Here is a 17,503-nt window from a genome sequence, read left to right as displayed (position 1 = left end):
ACCATTCTTTACCAGTAGAGGCACATCACCTCCTCTGCTTACCTCCGATATAACGTGTAACCTTGGATATTCAGCTCCCAACTACAGCCATCCTTCAGCCACAATTCACTGACGGCCACAACGTCATACCTGGCAATCTGTAATATTGCAACAAGATCAATCACCTTATATAACATACATTTAGATACAACACCTTGAGTACTGTATTTGCTATCCCTTCTGACTCTGCATCCTTAATGATTTGATACTCAGCCTGTTGGCTGCAACTATGTCCCATCACCTGCCAGTCCTTCCTGACAATCTGACTGCACTCTATCTCTACTTTTTTACCATTCGTCCTTTCCTGAGTCCCTTTACTTAACAAGTGACCTATCCCTACTCCTAATTCACATATTTATAAATGATTCAATGTAAAGATACAATCTTAACACAGAATAAATTGTAAAATATCAATTAAAAGTAGGAATAGGAGTTTTTGGTGGAAGAGCCTAATCATTTTATGGTGATTGGCAGAAAGTACAGGGGGATGTTAGAGGTAAGGTTTTTTTAACACAGTGTGTGAGTGGAACGCACTGCTAGAGGTGGTAGTAGAGATGGATACATTAGGAGCATTTAAGAAATTGTCAACACAAGAGATTCTGCAGATGTTGGAAATCCAAGCAACGCATACAAAATGCTGGAGGAACTCAGCAGGTCAGGCAGCATCTATGAAAAAAAAGTAAACAGTCAATGTTTCAGGCCGAGGCACTTCATCAGGACTGGAAAAAAGATGAGAAATCAGAGCAAAAAGTGGGTGGAGGGGAGGAAGAAGTACAAGGTGGTGAGTAATAGATGAAACCAGGAGAAGGGGAGGGGTAAAGTGAGGAGCTGGGAAGTTGATTGGTGAAAGAGATAAAGGGCGAGAGAAGGGGGAGCCTGATAGGAGAGGAGGGAAGACCATGGAAAAAAGGGAAGAGGAAGGAGCACCAGAAGGAGGTGGTTGTAAGGCAAGGAGATAAGGTGAAAGAGGGAAACAGGAATGGGGAAATGGTGAAGGGGGGCAATTATCAGAAGTTCAAGAAATCTATGTTCATGCCATCAGGTTGGAGGCTACCCAGACAGAACGTAAGGTGTTGATCCTCCAACCTGACCGTGGCCTCATCATGACAGTAGAGGAGGCCATGGACTGGCTTGTCAGAATGTGAATGGGAAGTAGATATGAAATAGAAAGGTTGTGAGTGGTGGTAAAAATCTTCTGAGGTGTATATATTTCAATGCTAGGAGTTTTGCGGGGAAGGCAGACGAGTTGAGGACGTGGATTGACACGTGGAATTATGGCGTTATAGCAATTAGTGAAACTTGGCTACAGGAGGGGCAGGACTGGCAGCTCAATATTCCAGGGTTCCGATGTTTCAGATGTGATAGAGGCAGAGGAATGAAAGGTGGGGGGGGGGGGGGGCTAGCATTTCTTGTCAGGGAAAATGTTACAGCAGTGCTCAGGCAGGACAGATTAGACAGCTTGTCTACTGAGTCCCTATGGGTGGAGCTGAGAAACAGGAAAGCTATGGCCACATTAGTGGGGTTGTATTATAGACCACCCAATAGTCAGCGAGAATTGGAGAAGCAAATCTGCAGAGAGATAGCAGGAAACATAAAGTTGTGGTGGTAGGGGATTTTAACTTTCCACATATTGATTGGGACTCCCATACTGTTCGGGGTCTAGATGGGTTAGAGTTTGTAAAATGTGTTCAGGAAAGTTTTCTAAATCAATATGTAGAGGTACCAACTAGAGGGGATGAAATATTAGATCTCCTATTAGGAAACAAGTTAGGACAAGTGACGGAAGTGTGTGTAGGGGAGCACTTTGGTTCCAGTGATCATAACACCATTAGTTTCAACTTGATCATGGGTAAAGATAGATCTGGTCCTAGGGTTGAGGTTCTAAACTGGAAGAAGGCCAAATTTGAAGAAATGAGAAAGGATCTAAAAAGCGTGGATTGGGATAGGTTGTTCTCTGGCAAGGATGTGATCGGTAAGTGGGAAGCTTTCAAAGGAGAAATTTTGAGAGTGCTGAGCTTGTATGTTCCTGTCAGGATTAAAGGCAAAGTGAATAGGAATAAGGAACCTTGGTTCTCAAGGGATATTGCAACTCTGATAAAGAAGAAGAGAGAGTTGTATGACATGTATAGGAAACAGAGAGTAAATAAGGTGCTTGAGGAGTATAAAAAGTGCAAGAAAATACTTAAGAAGGAAATCAGGAGGGCTAAAAGAAGACATGAGGTTGCCTTGGCAGTCAAAGTGAAGGATAATCCAAAGAGCTTTTACAGATATATTAAGAGTAAAAGGATTGTAAGGGATAAAATTGGTCCTCTTGAAGATCAGAGTGGTCGGCTATGTGCGGAACCAAAGGAAATGGGGGAGATCTTAAATGGGTTTTTTGCGTCTGTATTTACCAAGGAAACTGGCATGAAGTCTATGGAATTAAGGGAAACAAGTAGTGAGATCATGGAAACTGTACAGATTGAAAAGGGGGAGGTGCTTGCTATCTTGAGGCAAATTAAAGTGGATAAATCCCCAGGACCTGACAGGGTATTCCCTCGGACCTTGAAGGAGACTAGTGTTGAAATTGCAGGGGCCCTGGCAGATATATTTAAAATGTCGGTGTCTACGGGTAAGGTGCCGGAGGATTGGAGAATGGCTCATGTTGTTCCGTTGTTTAAAAAAGGATCGAAAAGTAATCCGGGAAATTATAGGACAGTAAGTTTGACGTCGGTAGTGGATAAGTTATTGGAGGGAGTACTAAGAGACAGAATCTACAAGCATTTGGATAGACAGGGACTTGTAAGGGAGAATCAACATGGCTTTGTGTGTGGTAGGTCATGTTTGACCAATCTATTGGAGTTTTTCGAGGAGGTTACCAGAAAAGTGGATGAAGGGAAGGCAGTGGATGTTGTCTACATGGACTTCAGTAAGGCCTTTGACAAGGTCCCGCGTGGGAGGTTAGTTAGGAAAATTCAGTCGCTAGGTATACATGGAGAGATGGTAAATTGGATTAGACATTGGCTCAATGGAAGAAGCCAAAGAGTGGTAGTAGAGAATTGCTTCTCTGAGTGGAGGCCTGTGACTAGTGGTGTGCCACAGGGATCAGTGCTGGGTCCACTGTTATTTGTCATCAATATCAATGATCTGGATGATAATGTGGTAAATTGGATCAGCAAATTTGCTGATGATACAAAGATTGGGGATGTAGTGGACAATAAGGAAGGTTTTCAAAGCTTGCAGAGGTAGTTGGACCAGCTGGAATAATGGGCTGAAAAATGGCAGATGGAGTTTAATATAGACAAGTGTGAGGTATTGCACTTTGGAAGGACAAACCAAGGTAGAACATACAGGGTAAATGGTAAGGCACTGAGGAGTGCAGTAGAACAGAGGGATCTGGGAATACAGATACAAAATTTCCTAAAAGTGGCATCACAGGTAGATAGGGTCGTAAAGAGAGCTTTTGGTACATTGGCCTTTATTAATCAAAGTATTGAGTATAAGAGCTGGAATGTTATGATGAGGTTGTATAAGGCATTGGTGAGGCCGAATCTGGAGTATTGTGTTCAGTTTTGGTCACCAAATTACAGGAAGGATGTTAATAAGGTTGAAAGAGTGCAGAGAAGGTTTACAAGGATGTTGCTGGGACTTGAGAAACTCAGTTACAGAGAAAGGTTGAATAGGTTGGGACTTTATTCCCTGGAGCGTAGAAGAATGAGGGGAGATTTGATAGAGGTATATAAAATTATGATGGGTATAGATAGAGTGAATGCAAGCAGGCTTTTTCCACTGAGGCAAGGGGAGAAAAAAAACAGAGGACATGGGTTAAGGGTGAAGGGGGTAAAGGGAACATTAGGGGGGGGCTTCTTCACACAGGGAGTGGTGGGAGTGTAGAATGAGTTGCCAGACGAGGTGGTAAATGCAGGTTCTTTTTTAACATTTAAGAATAAATTGGATAGATACATGGATGGGAGGTGTATGGAGGGATATGGTCCGTGTGCAGGTCAGTGGGACTAGGCAGAAAATGGTTCGGCACAGCCAAGAAGGGCCAAAAGGCCTGTTTCTGTGCTGTAGTTTTTCTATGGTTTCTATGGTTTCTAGATGGGTAACTACCAGCAGATCCCACTTTTACTGGCGGATGATGCATAGGTTGGCACAGTGGTCTCTTAATCTATGTCTGGTCTCACCGATATACAGGAGACCACACCAGGAGCACCAGATTCAGTAGATAACCCCAAAACACTCACAGGTGACGTGTTGCTTCATCAGAAAAGACTGTTTGAGACCCTGAATGGTAGTCAGGGAAGAGGTGTAGGGACAGGTGTGGCACTTGTTCTGCTTACAAGGATAAGTACCAGGAGGAAGATCAGTGAGGAAGGTCAAGTGGACAAGAGAGTTGAGTAGGGTGGGATACCTATGGAAAGCAGAATATTGTGGGGGCGAGGGAAAGAAGTGCTTGGTGGTGGGATCCTGTTGGAGATGGCAGAAGTTATGGAGAATTATGTTCTGGACACAGAGGCTAGTGGGGTGGTAGCTGAGGACAAGAAGAACCCTATCCCTGGTGGGATGGCGGGAGGATGGGGTGAGGGCAGATGTACACAAAATGAAAGCGATGCAGTTAAGGGCAGCATTGATGGTGGAGGAAGGAAAACCCGTTTCTTTGAAGGAGGAGGACATCTCATTAGTTCTGGAATGAAAAGCCTCATCCTGAGAGCAGATGTGGTGGAGGTGGAGGAACTGAGAGAAGGTGATGGCATTTTTACAAGTAACAGAGTGGGAAGAGGTATAGCTCAGGTTTTTACAAGTAACAGGGTGTCAATTTCCTTGTCTTTAAGGAACAAGCAGTTGATATTTCAGGCTGAAACCATTCATCAGGACATCAGAAACTCTTAGAAAGGCACATTGATGATAGAAAAATGGTGGGCTATGTGGAAGGGAAGGGTTAGATTGGTCTTAGAGTTGGTTAAAAGTTAGGCATAACTTTGTGGGCTGAAGGGTCTGTACTCTGTTCTGATATTCTATGTTCTAAAATGTTAAACAGATCATCAAACAAGTGCATTAAGCAATGCACTATTTTTCCCTTTTTTCCACTCCTTTTGCACTTCTTTTAAAATTTATTTTTAAATATTTTTTATTGCAATTTATGGTTTTTAATCATGTACTGCTGCCACAAAACAACAAATTTCACAACATATATCAGTGATATTAAACCTGATTATGAGTTGCAATACTGTCAGCAGTGAGTCACTATTTTATAAATCCCCTATTCCCTGTAACAGTTGATGGTATTTCTAATATATTTTAACAAATTCTAATATCCTGATAATATTTTGCAACATACATAAATTGACTTCTTCAAAATTCTTGGTTTAGCACTTCCTATCACTGAACACTGTAGGAGGTGAAAATTTGACTCATTCCCCTACAGCCATATAATTAAGTTTAAAGTGAAGCTTTTACATGGTTACAGAACTATGTGTGGCAACCAAGGCTGTGTTCATTGTGCATCATATCTGTACAAAGAGCTTGTGGAATTCTCTGGCTCCCACGCTATCATTATCATGTCTTCCTTTAGTTTTCCAGTAAATAAAAACAAGAGTTGGCTACTCTGAATCTCAGGTCTTTCTCATCTTTTAAATGCATTATAGCCGATCTGTATGTGCAGGACACATCTTTGGGCAAGGTGTAGCACCTGATTACCCCACTGCATTGATCAGGAACACGTGAGCCATGGTAGCAGCTAGTGCATATCACAAGTCCTGGTTATGCAACCACTGATGCCAGGCAGATAGCCTCTGAAGAGCATTGATAATAACTGGAGTCACTCGTCTTGTCAAGACAATGCCCAGAAGAAGGCAGTGGCAAACCACTTAGACCTAGACATAGAAACATAGAAAACCTACAGCACAATACAGGCCCTTTGGCCCACAATGCTGTGTCGAACATGTACATACTTTAGAAATTACCTAAGGTTAGCCATAGCCCTCTATTTTTCTAAGCTCCATGTACCTACCCAGGAGTCTCTTAAAAGACCCTATCGTATCTGCCTCCACCACCATTGCCGGCAGCCCATTTCATTCATAAAACTCTCTGCATAAAAAACTTACCACAGACCTCCCCTCTGTACTCTCTTCCAAGCACCTTAAAACTGTGCCCTCTCATGTTAGCCATTTCAGCCCTGGGAAAAAGCCTCTGACTATTCACACAATCAATGCCTCTCATCATCTTATACACCTCTACCAGATCACCCTTCATCCTCCGCCACTCCAAGGAGAAAAGGCCAAGTTCACTCAACCTATTCTCATAAGGCATGCTCCCCAATCCAGGCAACATCCTTGTAAATCTCCTTTGTACCCTTTCTATAGTTTCCACATCCTTCCCGTAGTGAGGTGACCAGAACTGAGCACAGTACTCCAGGTGGGGTCTGACCAGGGTGCTATATAGCTGTACCATTACCTCTTGGCTCTTGAACTCAATCCCATGGTTGAAGAGGGCCAATGCACCGTACGCCTTCTTAGCCACAGAGTCAACCTGCACAGCAGCTTTGAATGTCCTATGGACTTGGACCCCAAGATCCCCCTGATTCTCCAAACTGCCAAGAGTCTGACCATTAATACTATATTCTGCCATCATATTTGACCTGCCAAAATGAACCACCTCAAACTTATCTGGGTTTAACTCCATCTGTCACTTCTCAGCCCAGTTTTGCATCCTATTGATGTCCCACTGTAACCTTTGACAGCCCTCCACACTATCCACAACACCCCCAAACTCTGCATCATCAGCAAATTTACTAACCCATCCCTCCACTTCCTCATCAAAGTCATTTATAAAAATCACAAAACAAAGGGGTCCTAGAACAGATCCCTGAGGCACACCACTGTTCACCGACCTCCATGTAGAATATGGCCACTCTTTGCCTTCTGTGAGCAAGCCAGTTCTGGATCCACAAAGCAAGGTCCCCTTGGATCCTATGTTTCCTTACTTTCTCAATAAGCCTTGCATGGGGTACCTTGTCAAATCCCTTGCTGAAATCCATATACACTACATCTACTGCTCTACCTTCATCAATGTGCTTAGTTACATTCTCAAAAAAATTCAATCTGGCTCGTAAGGCACAACGTGCCTTTCACAAAGCCATGCTGACTATTCCTAATCATACTATGCCTCTCATAATGTTCATAAATCCTGCCTCTCAGGATCTTTTCCATCAACTTACCAACCACGGAAGTAAGACTCACAGGTCTATAATTTCCTGGGCTATCTCTACTCCCTTTCTTGAATAAGGGAATAACATCTGCAACCCCCCAATCCTCCGGAACCTCTCCCGTTCCCATTGATGATGCAGAGATCATTGTCAGAGGCTCAACAGTCTGTGCCTTCGCCTCCCACAATGCCCGGTTCCGGAGACTTATCCAACTTGATGCTTTCCAAAAGCTCCAGCACATCCTCTTTCTTAATGTTTATATGCTCAGGCTTTTCAATCCTCCGCAAGTCATCCCTACAATCGCCAAGAGCCTTTTCCGTAGTGAATACTGAAGCAAAGTATTCATTAAGTACCTCTGCTATCTCATCTGGTTCCATACACACTTTTCCACTGTCACACTTGAATGGTCCTATTCTCTCATGTCTTATCCTCTTGATCTTCACATACTTGTACAATGCCTTGGGAATTTCCTTAGTCCTGCTTGACAAGGCCTTCTCATGGCCCCTTCTGGCTCTCGTAATTTCATTCCTAAGCTCCTTCCTGCTAGGCTTATAATTTTTTAGATCTCTATCATTACCTAGTTTTTTGAACCTTTCACAAGCTTATCTTTTCTTCTTGACTAGATTTTCAACAGCCTTTGTATACCACTGTTCCTGTACCCTACCATCCTTTCCCTGTCTCTTTGGAAGGTACCTGTGCAGAACGCCACGCAAATATCCCTGAACATTTGCCACACTTCTGCTATACATTTCCCTGAGAACCTTCCTGAACACGCCTAACAAACTCCACCCCTTCTAAACCCCTTGCTCTAGGGAGATGCCAATCAATATTTGAGAAGTTAAAATCTCCCACCATGACAACCCTGTTATTATTACACCTCTCCAGAATCTGTCTCCCTATCTGCTCCTCGATGTTCCTATTACTATTGGGTGATCTATAAAAAACACCCAGTGGAGTTATTAACCCCTTCCTGTTTCTAACTTCCACCCACAGAGACTCAGTAGACAATCCCTCCATGACTTCCTCCTTTTCTGCAGCCGTGACACTATTTCTGATTAACAGTGCCACGCCCCCACCTCTTTGCCTCCCTCCCTGTCCTATCTGAAACATCTAAAGCCCGACACTCGAAGTAACCATTCCTGCTCCTGAGCCACCCAAGTCTATGTAATGGCCACAACATCATAGCTCCAAGTACTGATCCACACTCTGAGCTCATCCGTTTTGTTCATGATGCATTGAAATAGGCACATCTCAAACCATCGGTCTGAGTGTATCCCTTCTCTATCACCCGCCTATCCTCCCTCTCACACTGTCTCCAAGCTTTCTCCATTTGTGAGCCAACAGCCCCGTCTTCCATCTCTTCAGTTTGATTCCCACCCCCCCAGCAACTCTGGTTTAAATTCTCCCCAACAGCCTATAGAAAATACTTCTGCAGAAAAATTTCCCAACAACAATCACGATCGCTTGTGTCATATAGACACGGAACATGATGATGATGTATTTGAAAGGCTAAATATTACAAGGGAACTTTAGGGGGAACTTCTTCACTCAGATGGTGTTGTGAGTGTTTGGATAAATTGCCTGTGGAGGTTGTGGATTTTGTTTCGATTTCAACATTTAAGTGAAGTTTAGATAAGTAGATAGATGGGAAGGCTATGGTCCAAGTGCAAGTCTATGCGACTGGACAGAATAGTTCAGCATGAACTAGATAGGCTGAAGGGCCTGATTCTGTGCTGTCTATGACTGTATGACTCTGTAACTCTGTCTCCTGGTCCTGGCATAATCCAATTGATTGTTTCACCAAAATATAACAGGCTCAGTTTATCAATTTCAACTTTATTGAATTTTCAGTTCTGTCAATGACTGTAAGAAAATGAATTTCAAAGTAGTATATAAAAACATAGACTTAGTTTGATAATAAATTTATTTTGAAAGTCTCTTTTTCAAACTTACTTTGAACTTCGAAATGCTCCAAGAGAAAATGTGTCTTCGTATCACTCCCCAATCTATTTCTATTCAAGGTGTACATTTATTCTCAGCATTACAAGTTCAAGTTTATTGTCATTCAGCCACATACGTCTATATCATGAAACAAAACAATGTTCCTCCAGACCAAGTTGCACAACACAGAACACATAACTCACACACAACACATTAAGTAATATTACCACACACAAATTAATAAATAATAAGGTGCATTTACAACAGAAGTTAAAAAATGAACAGTACAACATGACTGGCACTTCATAAGTGACAAAACCTGAGTTCGGTAGTCTCACGGTCTAGGGGATGAAGCTGTTTTCCATCCTACCAGTCATTGCCCAAATGCTACAATATCTCCTGCCTGATGGGAGGTGGTCAAAGAGATTGTTGGACAGTTTACAGTGTGAAACACTTTCTGATCATTAAGGACCACACATCACACAATGAACCAATACTTGGATCCACTCTGGAACTCCCTCAGAAGTCAAGTCAAGTTTATTGTCATTTAACTGTGTAAATGTATATATTGTATATAGAAACAAGACAATATTTTTCTGAACCAGGGTGTAAAACACAGTAGTACACATAACACACGATAACTTATGAAGGTAAGGATAAAATCTACAGATGAATCACACATAAATAACAAATTAAAGTGTATTAATATTAAATATTTTAAGATATGGAACAAATTAACCAGTGACACTTTGAGTATGATGTGGCAGGGAGTTCAGAAACCTAATTGTCTGGGGGATGAAACTGTTCTCACCCTGTCTGTTCTTGTTCTTATGCATCGCAGTCTCCTTCCTGATGGTAGAAAGTCAAAGAGGATGCTAGTTGGATGGGTGGGATCCTTAATAATACTAGGGGCTCTGCATCCGCAGCACTTCTGATAAATATCCCTGATGGATGATAGGGAGACTCCTATGATCCTCTCAGGAAGTGATATTAATGGACCAGGTGAAGTCATCTGTGATGTAAACTCCTAGGAAGTTGGTGCACTTGACTCTTTCTACAGAGGAGCCATGTATTCACAGAGGGGCTGGTTCGTCTGCACCCTCCTGAAGTCCACAATGATTTCCTTTGTCTTCTCCATGTTCAGGCTTAGGTTGTTCTTCTCATACCAATCCACCAGCCGCTTCACTTCCTCTCTATACTCCATCTCGTCATCATTCTTGGTAAGACCAGCCACAGTTGTGTCATCCACAAGCTAGATCCTGTGACACAGTCCTGTGTGGCTGTGGACTGACTGTGGCCTTACTGTTAAGACAGTCCAATATCCAGTTGCAGAGGGATGTGTTGAGACCCAGCAAGGACAGTTTCCCACCATTTCCAACCCAGGGTCAAGAGCAGTTCCTGGCATGACTTCACACCAATAACATTTGGTGAACAAATCAAACTTCATAAACATTATATCTGCCAATCCAATAATAAAATAACGTGAGAGAGCATAACTTTAAGATGATAGAGGTGTATAAGATGGTAAGAGGCATAGATCGAGTGGGCAGCAGAAGCCATTTTTTCCCAGGATGGAAATGGTTACGACAAGGGACCATAATTTTAAGGATGATTGGTGGAAAATATAGGGGGTTGTCAGAGATAGGATTTTTTTTTACACAGAGGTGTGAGTGCATAGAACACCCTGCAAGAGGTGGTGGCAGAGTTAGATACATTAGGACATTTAAGAGACTATTAGATAGGCACATGGATGTTTGAAAAATTGAGGGAAGGGTTAGATTGATCTTGGAGTGGGTTAAAAGATCAGCACAATCTTGTGGCTGAAGGGCCTGTACTGTGCTGTGTTCTATGTTCTAATGAATATCTATGCTGGGCAAAAGTCTTCAGTTGCATGTGATTTCTCTCCTTGTGAGTTCTAATGATCTTGTTTAAGAAAAACCTATCTCTGTCTTGAATTAATCAGCATCTCGTTGTCAGTTGAAGCATTAATCTGATTTCCCAGTTGGTCCTTTAACTGGAGACAAAAGATTCCCTGGCAATAAATCAAAGAAGTGATGGGAAGCTCTGCCTAGTGTCCCAAAAGCAGATCATTTGGTCACTTTCAGTGTTACAAGTGCATCGCCCATCACATCTCCCCTAACACAACTTTGTGTCAAAATTATTTGATTGACTAAATTTATTTATTTTGCAATATATTTATAACTTTGTCCCTGCATGAAGCTTTACTGATCCCAACCTTAAAAGCTCCAATTAACCAATGTTCTAGTGTTTTGGGAAAGAAAATTTGATATTAACCTTTATTCCTTTATCAACAGTTTTCATTTTATTTTTTTTATTATTTAGCAAACAGCATGATAACAGGCCCTTCTGGCCCAACAATCCCATGCTGTGCTATTACTCCCATGTGACCATTTAAACCCGCTAACTGGTACATCTTTAGAATGTGGGAGGAAACCAGGGCATCTGGAGGAGACCCATGTGGTTACAGGAAGAATGTACAAACTCCTCACAGACAGTGGCAGAATTGAACCCAGGTTGCTGGATCTCCAATAACCATACGCTAACAACTACACTACCATTTGACCTGATCTTTCTGATCTAGCATTGAATGATCTAGCTGTAATATTAAGCATATTTCCCACTTGTCTATCCTCTTTGACCAGGTAAGATGGTGACATGTTCAATCACAGTGGCTTCACAGAATCAACCAATAGTGTTACTGCCTTTTTTTAAACATATTTTTTATGATTGCGAGACCCTGTTGGTCATTAAGAACTTAAAGCATAGGAGCAGAATTAGGCCATTCAGTCCATCAAGTCTTCTCCACCATTCCACCATTGCTGATTTATTATCCATTTTCCTACTGTCTCCCTGTAAACTTTGACATCTTTACTAATCAAGAACCTATCAACCTCCACTTTAAATATACCCAATGACTCGGTTCGCACAGCCTCCTGTGTCAATGAATTCCACATATTCACTACCCTCTGAATAAAGAATTTCCTCCTCATCTGTGTTTTAAAGGGAGGACCTTGTATTCTGAGGCTGTGCCCACTGGTCTCAAACACTCCCACTGTAGGAAGCATCCCCTCTCTAAGTCTTTCATAATTCAATAGGTTTCAATAAGAGCCTCCTTCTTTCAAGTACAGGTTCAGAGCCATCAAACACTCCTCATACATTAACCTTTTCATTCCTGGGATCATTCTCGTAAACCTCTTCTGGACCTTGTCTAATGCTAGCACATCCTTTCTTTGATATGAGACCCAAAACTGCTCACAGTATTCCAAATGCAGTCTGACAAATGACGTGGAAAGCCTCAGCATTACTGTACACCTTTGCTTTTATTTTCTCTTTTCAAAATGAGTGCTAACATTGCAATTTCATCGGTCATAGACAAGTACAGCACAGATTCAGGTCCTCGGCCCATCCAGTCCATGCTGAACCAGTTAAACTGCCAAGTCCCATCGACCTGCACCTGGACCATCACCCTCAATACCCCTGTCATCCATGTACCTATTCAAACTTCTCAACGTTGAAATCGAGCTGACTTGCACCACTTATGCTGGTAGCTCTTTCACACTCTCAGGACCCTCTGAGTGAAGAAGTTTCCCCTCATGTTTCCCTTAAACTTTTCACCCTTCATGCTTAACCTATGACCTCTAGTTGTAGTCCCACCCATCCTCAATGGAAAAAAGTCTACTTGCACTTGCCCCATCTATACTTGTCATAATTTTGTATACCTCTATCAAATCTCCCCTCAATCTTTTCTGTTCCAAAGAATAAAGACCTTCTTCCCGCTAGGATTTTAACACTGCAATCATTGACTTGCAGTTCATCGTTGCAATCATTGAACACCACTCGTAAATGAAATTGCTAGGTGGAAATATTAACATTGTGCAAGAGAAACAAGTAGAGAAGAAACTCTGCGCTGCTGCTTATACTGGAGGAATGAAAGGGTTAATCTAGTTCAGCGGCACAGACAGTAACACTGGAAATCCAAGGCAGCACACACTAAATGCTGGAAGAACTCAGCAGGTCAGGCAGCATCTCTGGAAATGAACAGTCAACGTTTCGGGGCGAGACGCAACTCGGGAGCTCAGTGATTCGGTTCATCTGCCCTTGCTTTCATTCCGCGCACTTATCCTTCACACGCTCCAAAAATAAAGCACCCCCTTGGTGCCGTGATGTTATGTGGCATGCTGCTGGCGTGGACACCCCCAGCGGTAGGCTATCTTGCTCTGGATATCACCTGATGGCGAGGAAGCCTTTATTAAGCTGGCTTGCTGTCGGGTATTGCAGTCCCGTTTGCAAGCTCGCCGACTGAGATTCAGGCACTGCCCTTTGGCTCTTCTTACGCATCCCTCATGAGAATAACAAGGCAGCGGATGAAAATTGCCCTCCGATTGTGGATGCCCGTCCTGATGCTGAGGATAGTGGCTGCTGAGAAATGGGATTCCACCGGCTGCTTGAATACACACAGCCTGGCAAGTAGAGAATAAAGTGGTTTGCTCTCTCTCCCACGCTGTTGCTGCAAATGAGACTTTTTTATATGTAAAAAAAATCCTAAGTAATAAATATGCTTGTAACAGTCTCGTGCGTAAAGTGTTGTGGTACTCCCAGTGTGTTTGCATTTGCTGTGGAGTTAATGTTCTCGCCGTTTAGTAATTTTCTCACGTGAACCTCCGATTCAGATTCAAGGGAGCATTCAGCCTCACGCCATCATTATCCTTCCAAACACGAACGGAATGGAGCTGCTGATTTGCTACGAAGATGAAGGGGTCTATGTAAATACGTACGGCCGGATCACCAAAGAGATAGTTATGCAGTGGGGAGAGATGCCCAACTCAATCGGTAAGTCTGCCTTCTGTTCTCGGCTTTCTTCCTCCTGGCCTTTCCCAGCGCGCTTCCTATTTCTGCCCAAAGTTGTTCAACTTGTCCTCAACTCAGTGGGTCGCACTCTTTCCCCCAGGTCAGCTGCACTTTAAAGTCCCGTGAACAGCTCCCTCTATCCCGTGAACGATAATTGGGAGACAGCATCAGACCAAGACCCTGTATGCAACTTGTCTCCTTTTCCCTTCACTCACCAAAGTTACCGAGAGTAGCGCATGTTGCTTTTGTTTTATATAATTTGCATGACTGAATGTAGTTGGTTATTTGGAAATTGTCCGGGGTTGTTTCAGTTTCCCGCCCTTTTCTTCTGAAGTTCCGATATGAGTAATGATGGACAAAGCAGGCAAGAACAGAATCCTGTGCCTGTTGAAAGCAAAAAATCCCTGAGTTAGTCAACAGGTCGAGCAGCATCCATGGTGAGATAAACAGGAGTGATATTTCAGTTTACAACTCCTGGATGAAACATCATCAGCCATTTAGATACACAGCGGTGTAGCAGTTAAGGCCAACAATCCAGGTGCAATTCCATTGCTGTCTGTAAGAAGTTTGTACGTTCTCTATGTGTCTGTGAGGGTTTCCTCCGGGTGCTCCAGTTTCCTCCCACATTCTAAAGACCTACTGGGTTAGTAGACAATTGTTCACATGGTGTCATTGAACTTATAATGCTATTACAGCATCAGCGACCCGTAAGGAGTTTGCAGATTTGACCCTCGATCTCATGGGTGTCCCGTGGTGCTCCAATTTCCTCTCACATTCCTAAGATGTACAGGTTATTTATTTACTCAGTGATACAGCGTGCAGTCGGCCCTTCCCGCCCCTTGAGCCACACCGTTCCAGCAACCCTCCGACAAACCCGATTAACACTAATCTAATCAAGGGGTCATTTACAATGACCAGTTATCCCAGGTACACCTTTGGACAGTGGGAGAAAACCCAGGCATTCTACGGGGAGGACGTACAGAGACTCCTTACAGACCAGTGCCAGAATTGAACACTGAACACTGTAACGCCCCGAGCTGTAATCAGACAGTGTCATAGAAAACTACAGCACAGAAACAGGCCCTTCAGCCCATCTGCTGTGTGCTGAAGCAATTTAAACTGCCTCCTCCCATCGACCTGCACCCCGACTATACCCCTGCCATCGATGTACCTATCTGAACCTCTTAAATGTTGAAATCGAGCTCACATGCACCACTTGTGCTGGCAGTTCGTTCCACACTCTCGTGACCCTCTGAGTGAAGAACTTTCCCCTCATGTTCACCTTAAACATTTCACCTTTCACCCTTAACCCATGACATCTAGTAGGAGTCCCACTCAACCACAGTAGAAAAAGCTTGCCTGCATGTACCCTATCTATCTAGTGTCACACTAACCACTATGTTACCTTAGTTCCCAAACTTTCAACTTTAGAACTATGATCTTTAACCACTTATCATGTAACTGGGCAGTGTGGGTTTGTTGGGCCAGAAGGGTGTGTTAGCATTATCTATTTCTAAATAAATAAATAAATTGCACAGTTATAGAGACACAAAAGATTTCTTTTGCTGGAATCTAGACCCACAAAAAAGGTTGCTGAAGGAATACAGTGTCGAGCAGCATCTGTGGTGACAAAGGGATGATCAATGTATCAGTCCTGACACAGGGACTCGACTGGAAATGTCAGCTGCCTCCTTACTTCCACAGATGCTGCCTGACCTGCTGAGTTCCTCCAGCAGCTTTTTATTTCAGTATAGCAGTTAGTGTAACTCTTTACAGCACCTGTGATCAGGGATCGGGGTTTAATTCCCACTAAATGGTACGGGTTAGTAGGTGATGGGCAAGCTCTGTCAGCACCGGAAGTGTGGTGACACTTGCAGGCTGCCCCCAGGACAGTCCACGGACTGATGTCTTTCACTATCTATTTCGATGTTGCGAAGCACATGTGAAAAATAAAGATAATTTTTAGCTACCAATAAAGTGCAGTGCAAGTAAACAATAAAGCGTAAGATCATGGTTCAAAAAATTCAAAGTAAATTTTCTTATCAAAGAACATACTGTATATGTCATCATATACTACCCTGAGATTCATTTCTTGCAAGCATTCACAGTAACTAGAAAGAAACACAATAGAATCAGTGAAAAGCTGCACAAAGACAACCAACCATTGTGAAAAATACAACAAATTGTGCAAATGCAGAAAAGGAAAAAACAAAATAATAAGATTAATTAAATAAATAATAAATATTGAGAACCTGAGATGCAGAGTCTCTGAATCTGAAGCAGTAGGCTTTGGAATCAGTTCAGTGTTGGGGATGAGTGAAGTTATCCCCAATGGTTCAGCTGTCTAATAACATAGCGAGGTAGAATGCGAAATCGGCACGGACTCAGTGGGCTGGAAGACCTGTTACCATCCTGAATGGGTCTATTCTGTTTCTCACCCTTCCTTTCATGAGTTCGAGAAAAATCGCACAGCAGATTCTCTCTAGGCTCCACAATTCTTCAAATTGAGGCTAAGTAAGGTACCATTCAATCTACTGCACAGTATATCTCCCACTCCCTGAAATAGAAATCTATTTAACCCCACTTCCTCAAATGTATTTTTCCCCTCTCAACCAGCAACGCTTTCTCTCACTGCTTTTAGTTACTATTATACTCCTGTTTAAAATTTGCTGTTGAATCTCCATCCACTCTCAATTAATTCCAGATTATTAATAAGTTGCAGTGTGACTCATTGCTGTTTACAACTGGCAATAACAGTTGTCATGGCAGGAAGTTATATACTTTTGAGGAAAAGCTGCATTTGCAGGGTATTTGTGCAGAGAACTTTATTTTGATATGGTTCTGATGCAGAGGTAGATCTGGCCCTTATTGCTTCTTCAGTATCTTTATCTAAAACCTTCAATCACTCTTCTCTCCACTGCAGGGAATTCTCACTAACACCCACACTCAAAACTTTATAATAAGGTGTGACATCCTATAAAACATTTTTTATCACTCAATACAATATATAAGGCTCCACGGTAGTGTAACAATTAGCACGACGTTATTACAGCTTGGGGCATCGGAGCTCGGAGTTCAATTCCGATATTTTCCGTAAGGAGTCAGTACATCCTCCCCGTGGGATGCAGGGGTTTCCTCCATACGCTCTGGTTTCCTCCCACAGTCCAAAGACATACCGGTTAGAAAGTTATTTGGTCGTTGTAAATTGTCCTGTGATTAGGCTAGGGTTAAATTGGAGGTTACTAGAAGGCACGGTTAGAAGGATCAGAAGGGCCTATTCCCTGCTGTATCTCAATAAATAAACAGATCAGTAAAACAGTGCTAATTCATTCTGTAATTATATTAATTTATTTTATTTATTTATTGAGACACAGCACGGAATAGCCCCGTCTGACACTTTGAGCCATGACGCCCAGCAAACCCCTGATTTAACCCTAGCCTAATCAAGGGACAATTTACAATGACCAA

At 42.7% G+C, this 17,503-nt stretch overlaps 1 protein-coding gene across 1 annotated transcript in view; it reads left to right on the top strand.

Moving 5' to 3' along the window:
• The window catches only part of LOC140204360 (mitogen-activated protein kinase kinase kinase kinase 4), a 356,637-nt gene that overhangs the window by 313,965 nt on the left and 25,169 nt on the right, over positions 1-17,503 (top strand). The window contains exon 28 of the mRNA XM_072271038.1: positions 13,858-14,017. Coding sequence (XP_072127139.1) covers positions 13,858-14,017 — 160 coding nt within the window. The remainder of the gene's footprint in view (positions 1-13,857; positions 14,018-17,503) is intronic.

The sequence above is a fragment of the Mobula birostris genome, chromosome 10, assembly GCF_030028105.1.
Source record: "Mobula birostris isolate sMobBir1 chromosome 10, sMobBir1.hap1, whole genome shotgun sequence".
In the NCBI taxonomy this organism is placed as follows: Eukaryota; Metazoa; Chordata; class Chondrichthyes; order Myliobatiformes; family Myliobatidae; genus Mobula; species Mobula birostris.
The sequence above is the reverse complement of the archived record's forward strand: the minus strand, read 5'-3'. Positions and strand labels throughout refer to the sequence as shown.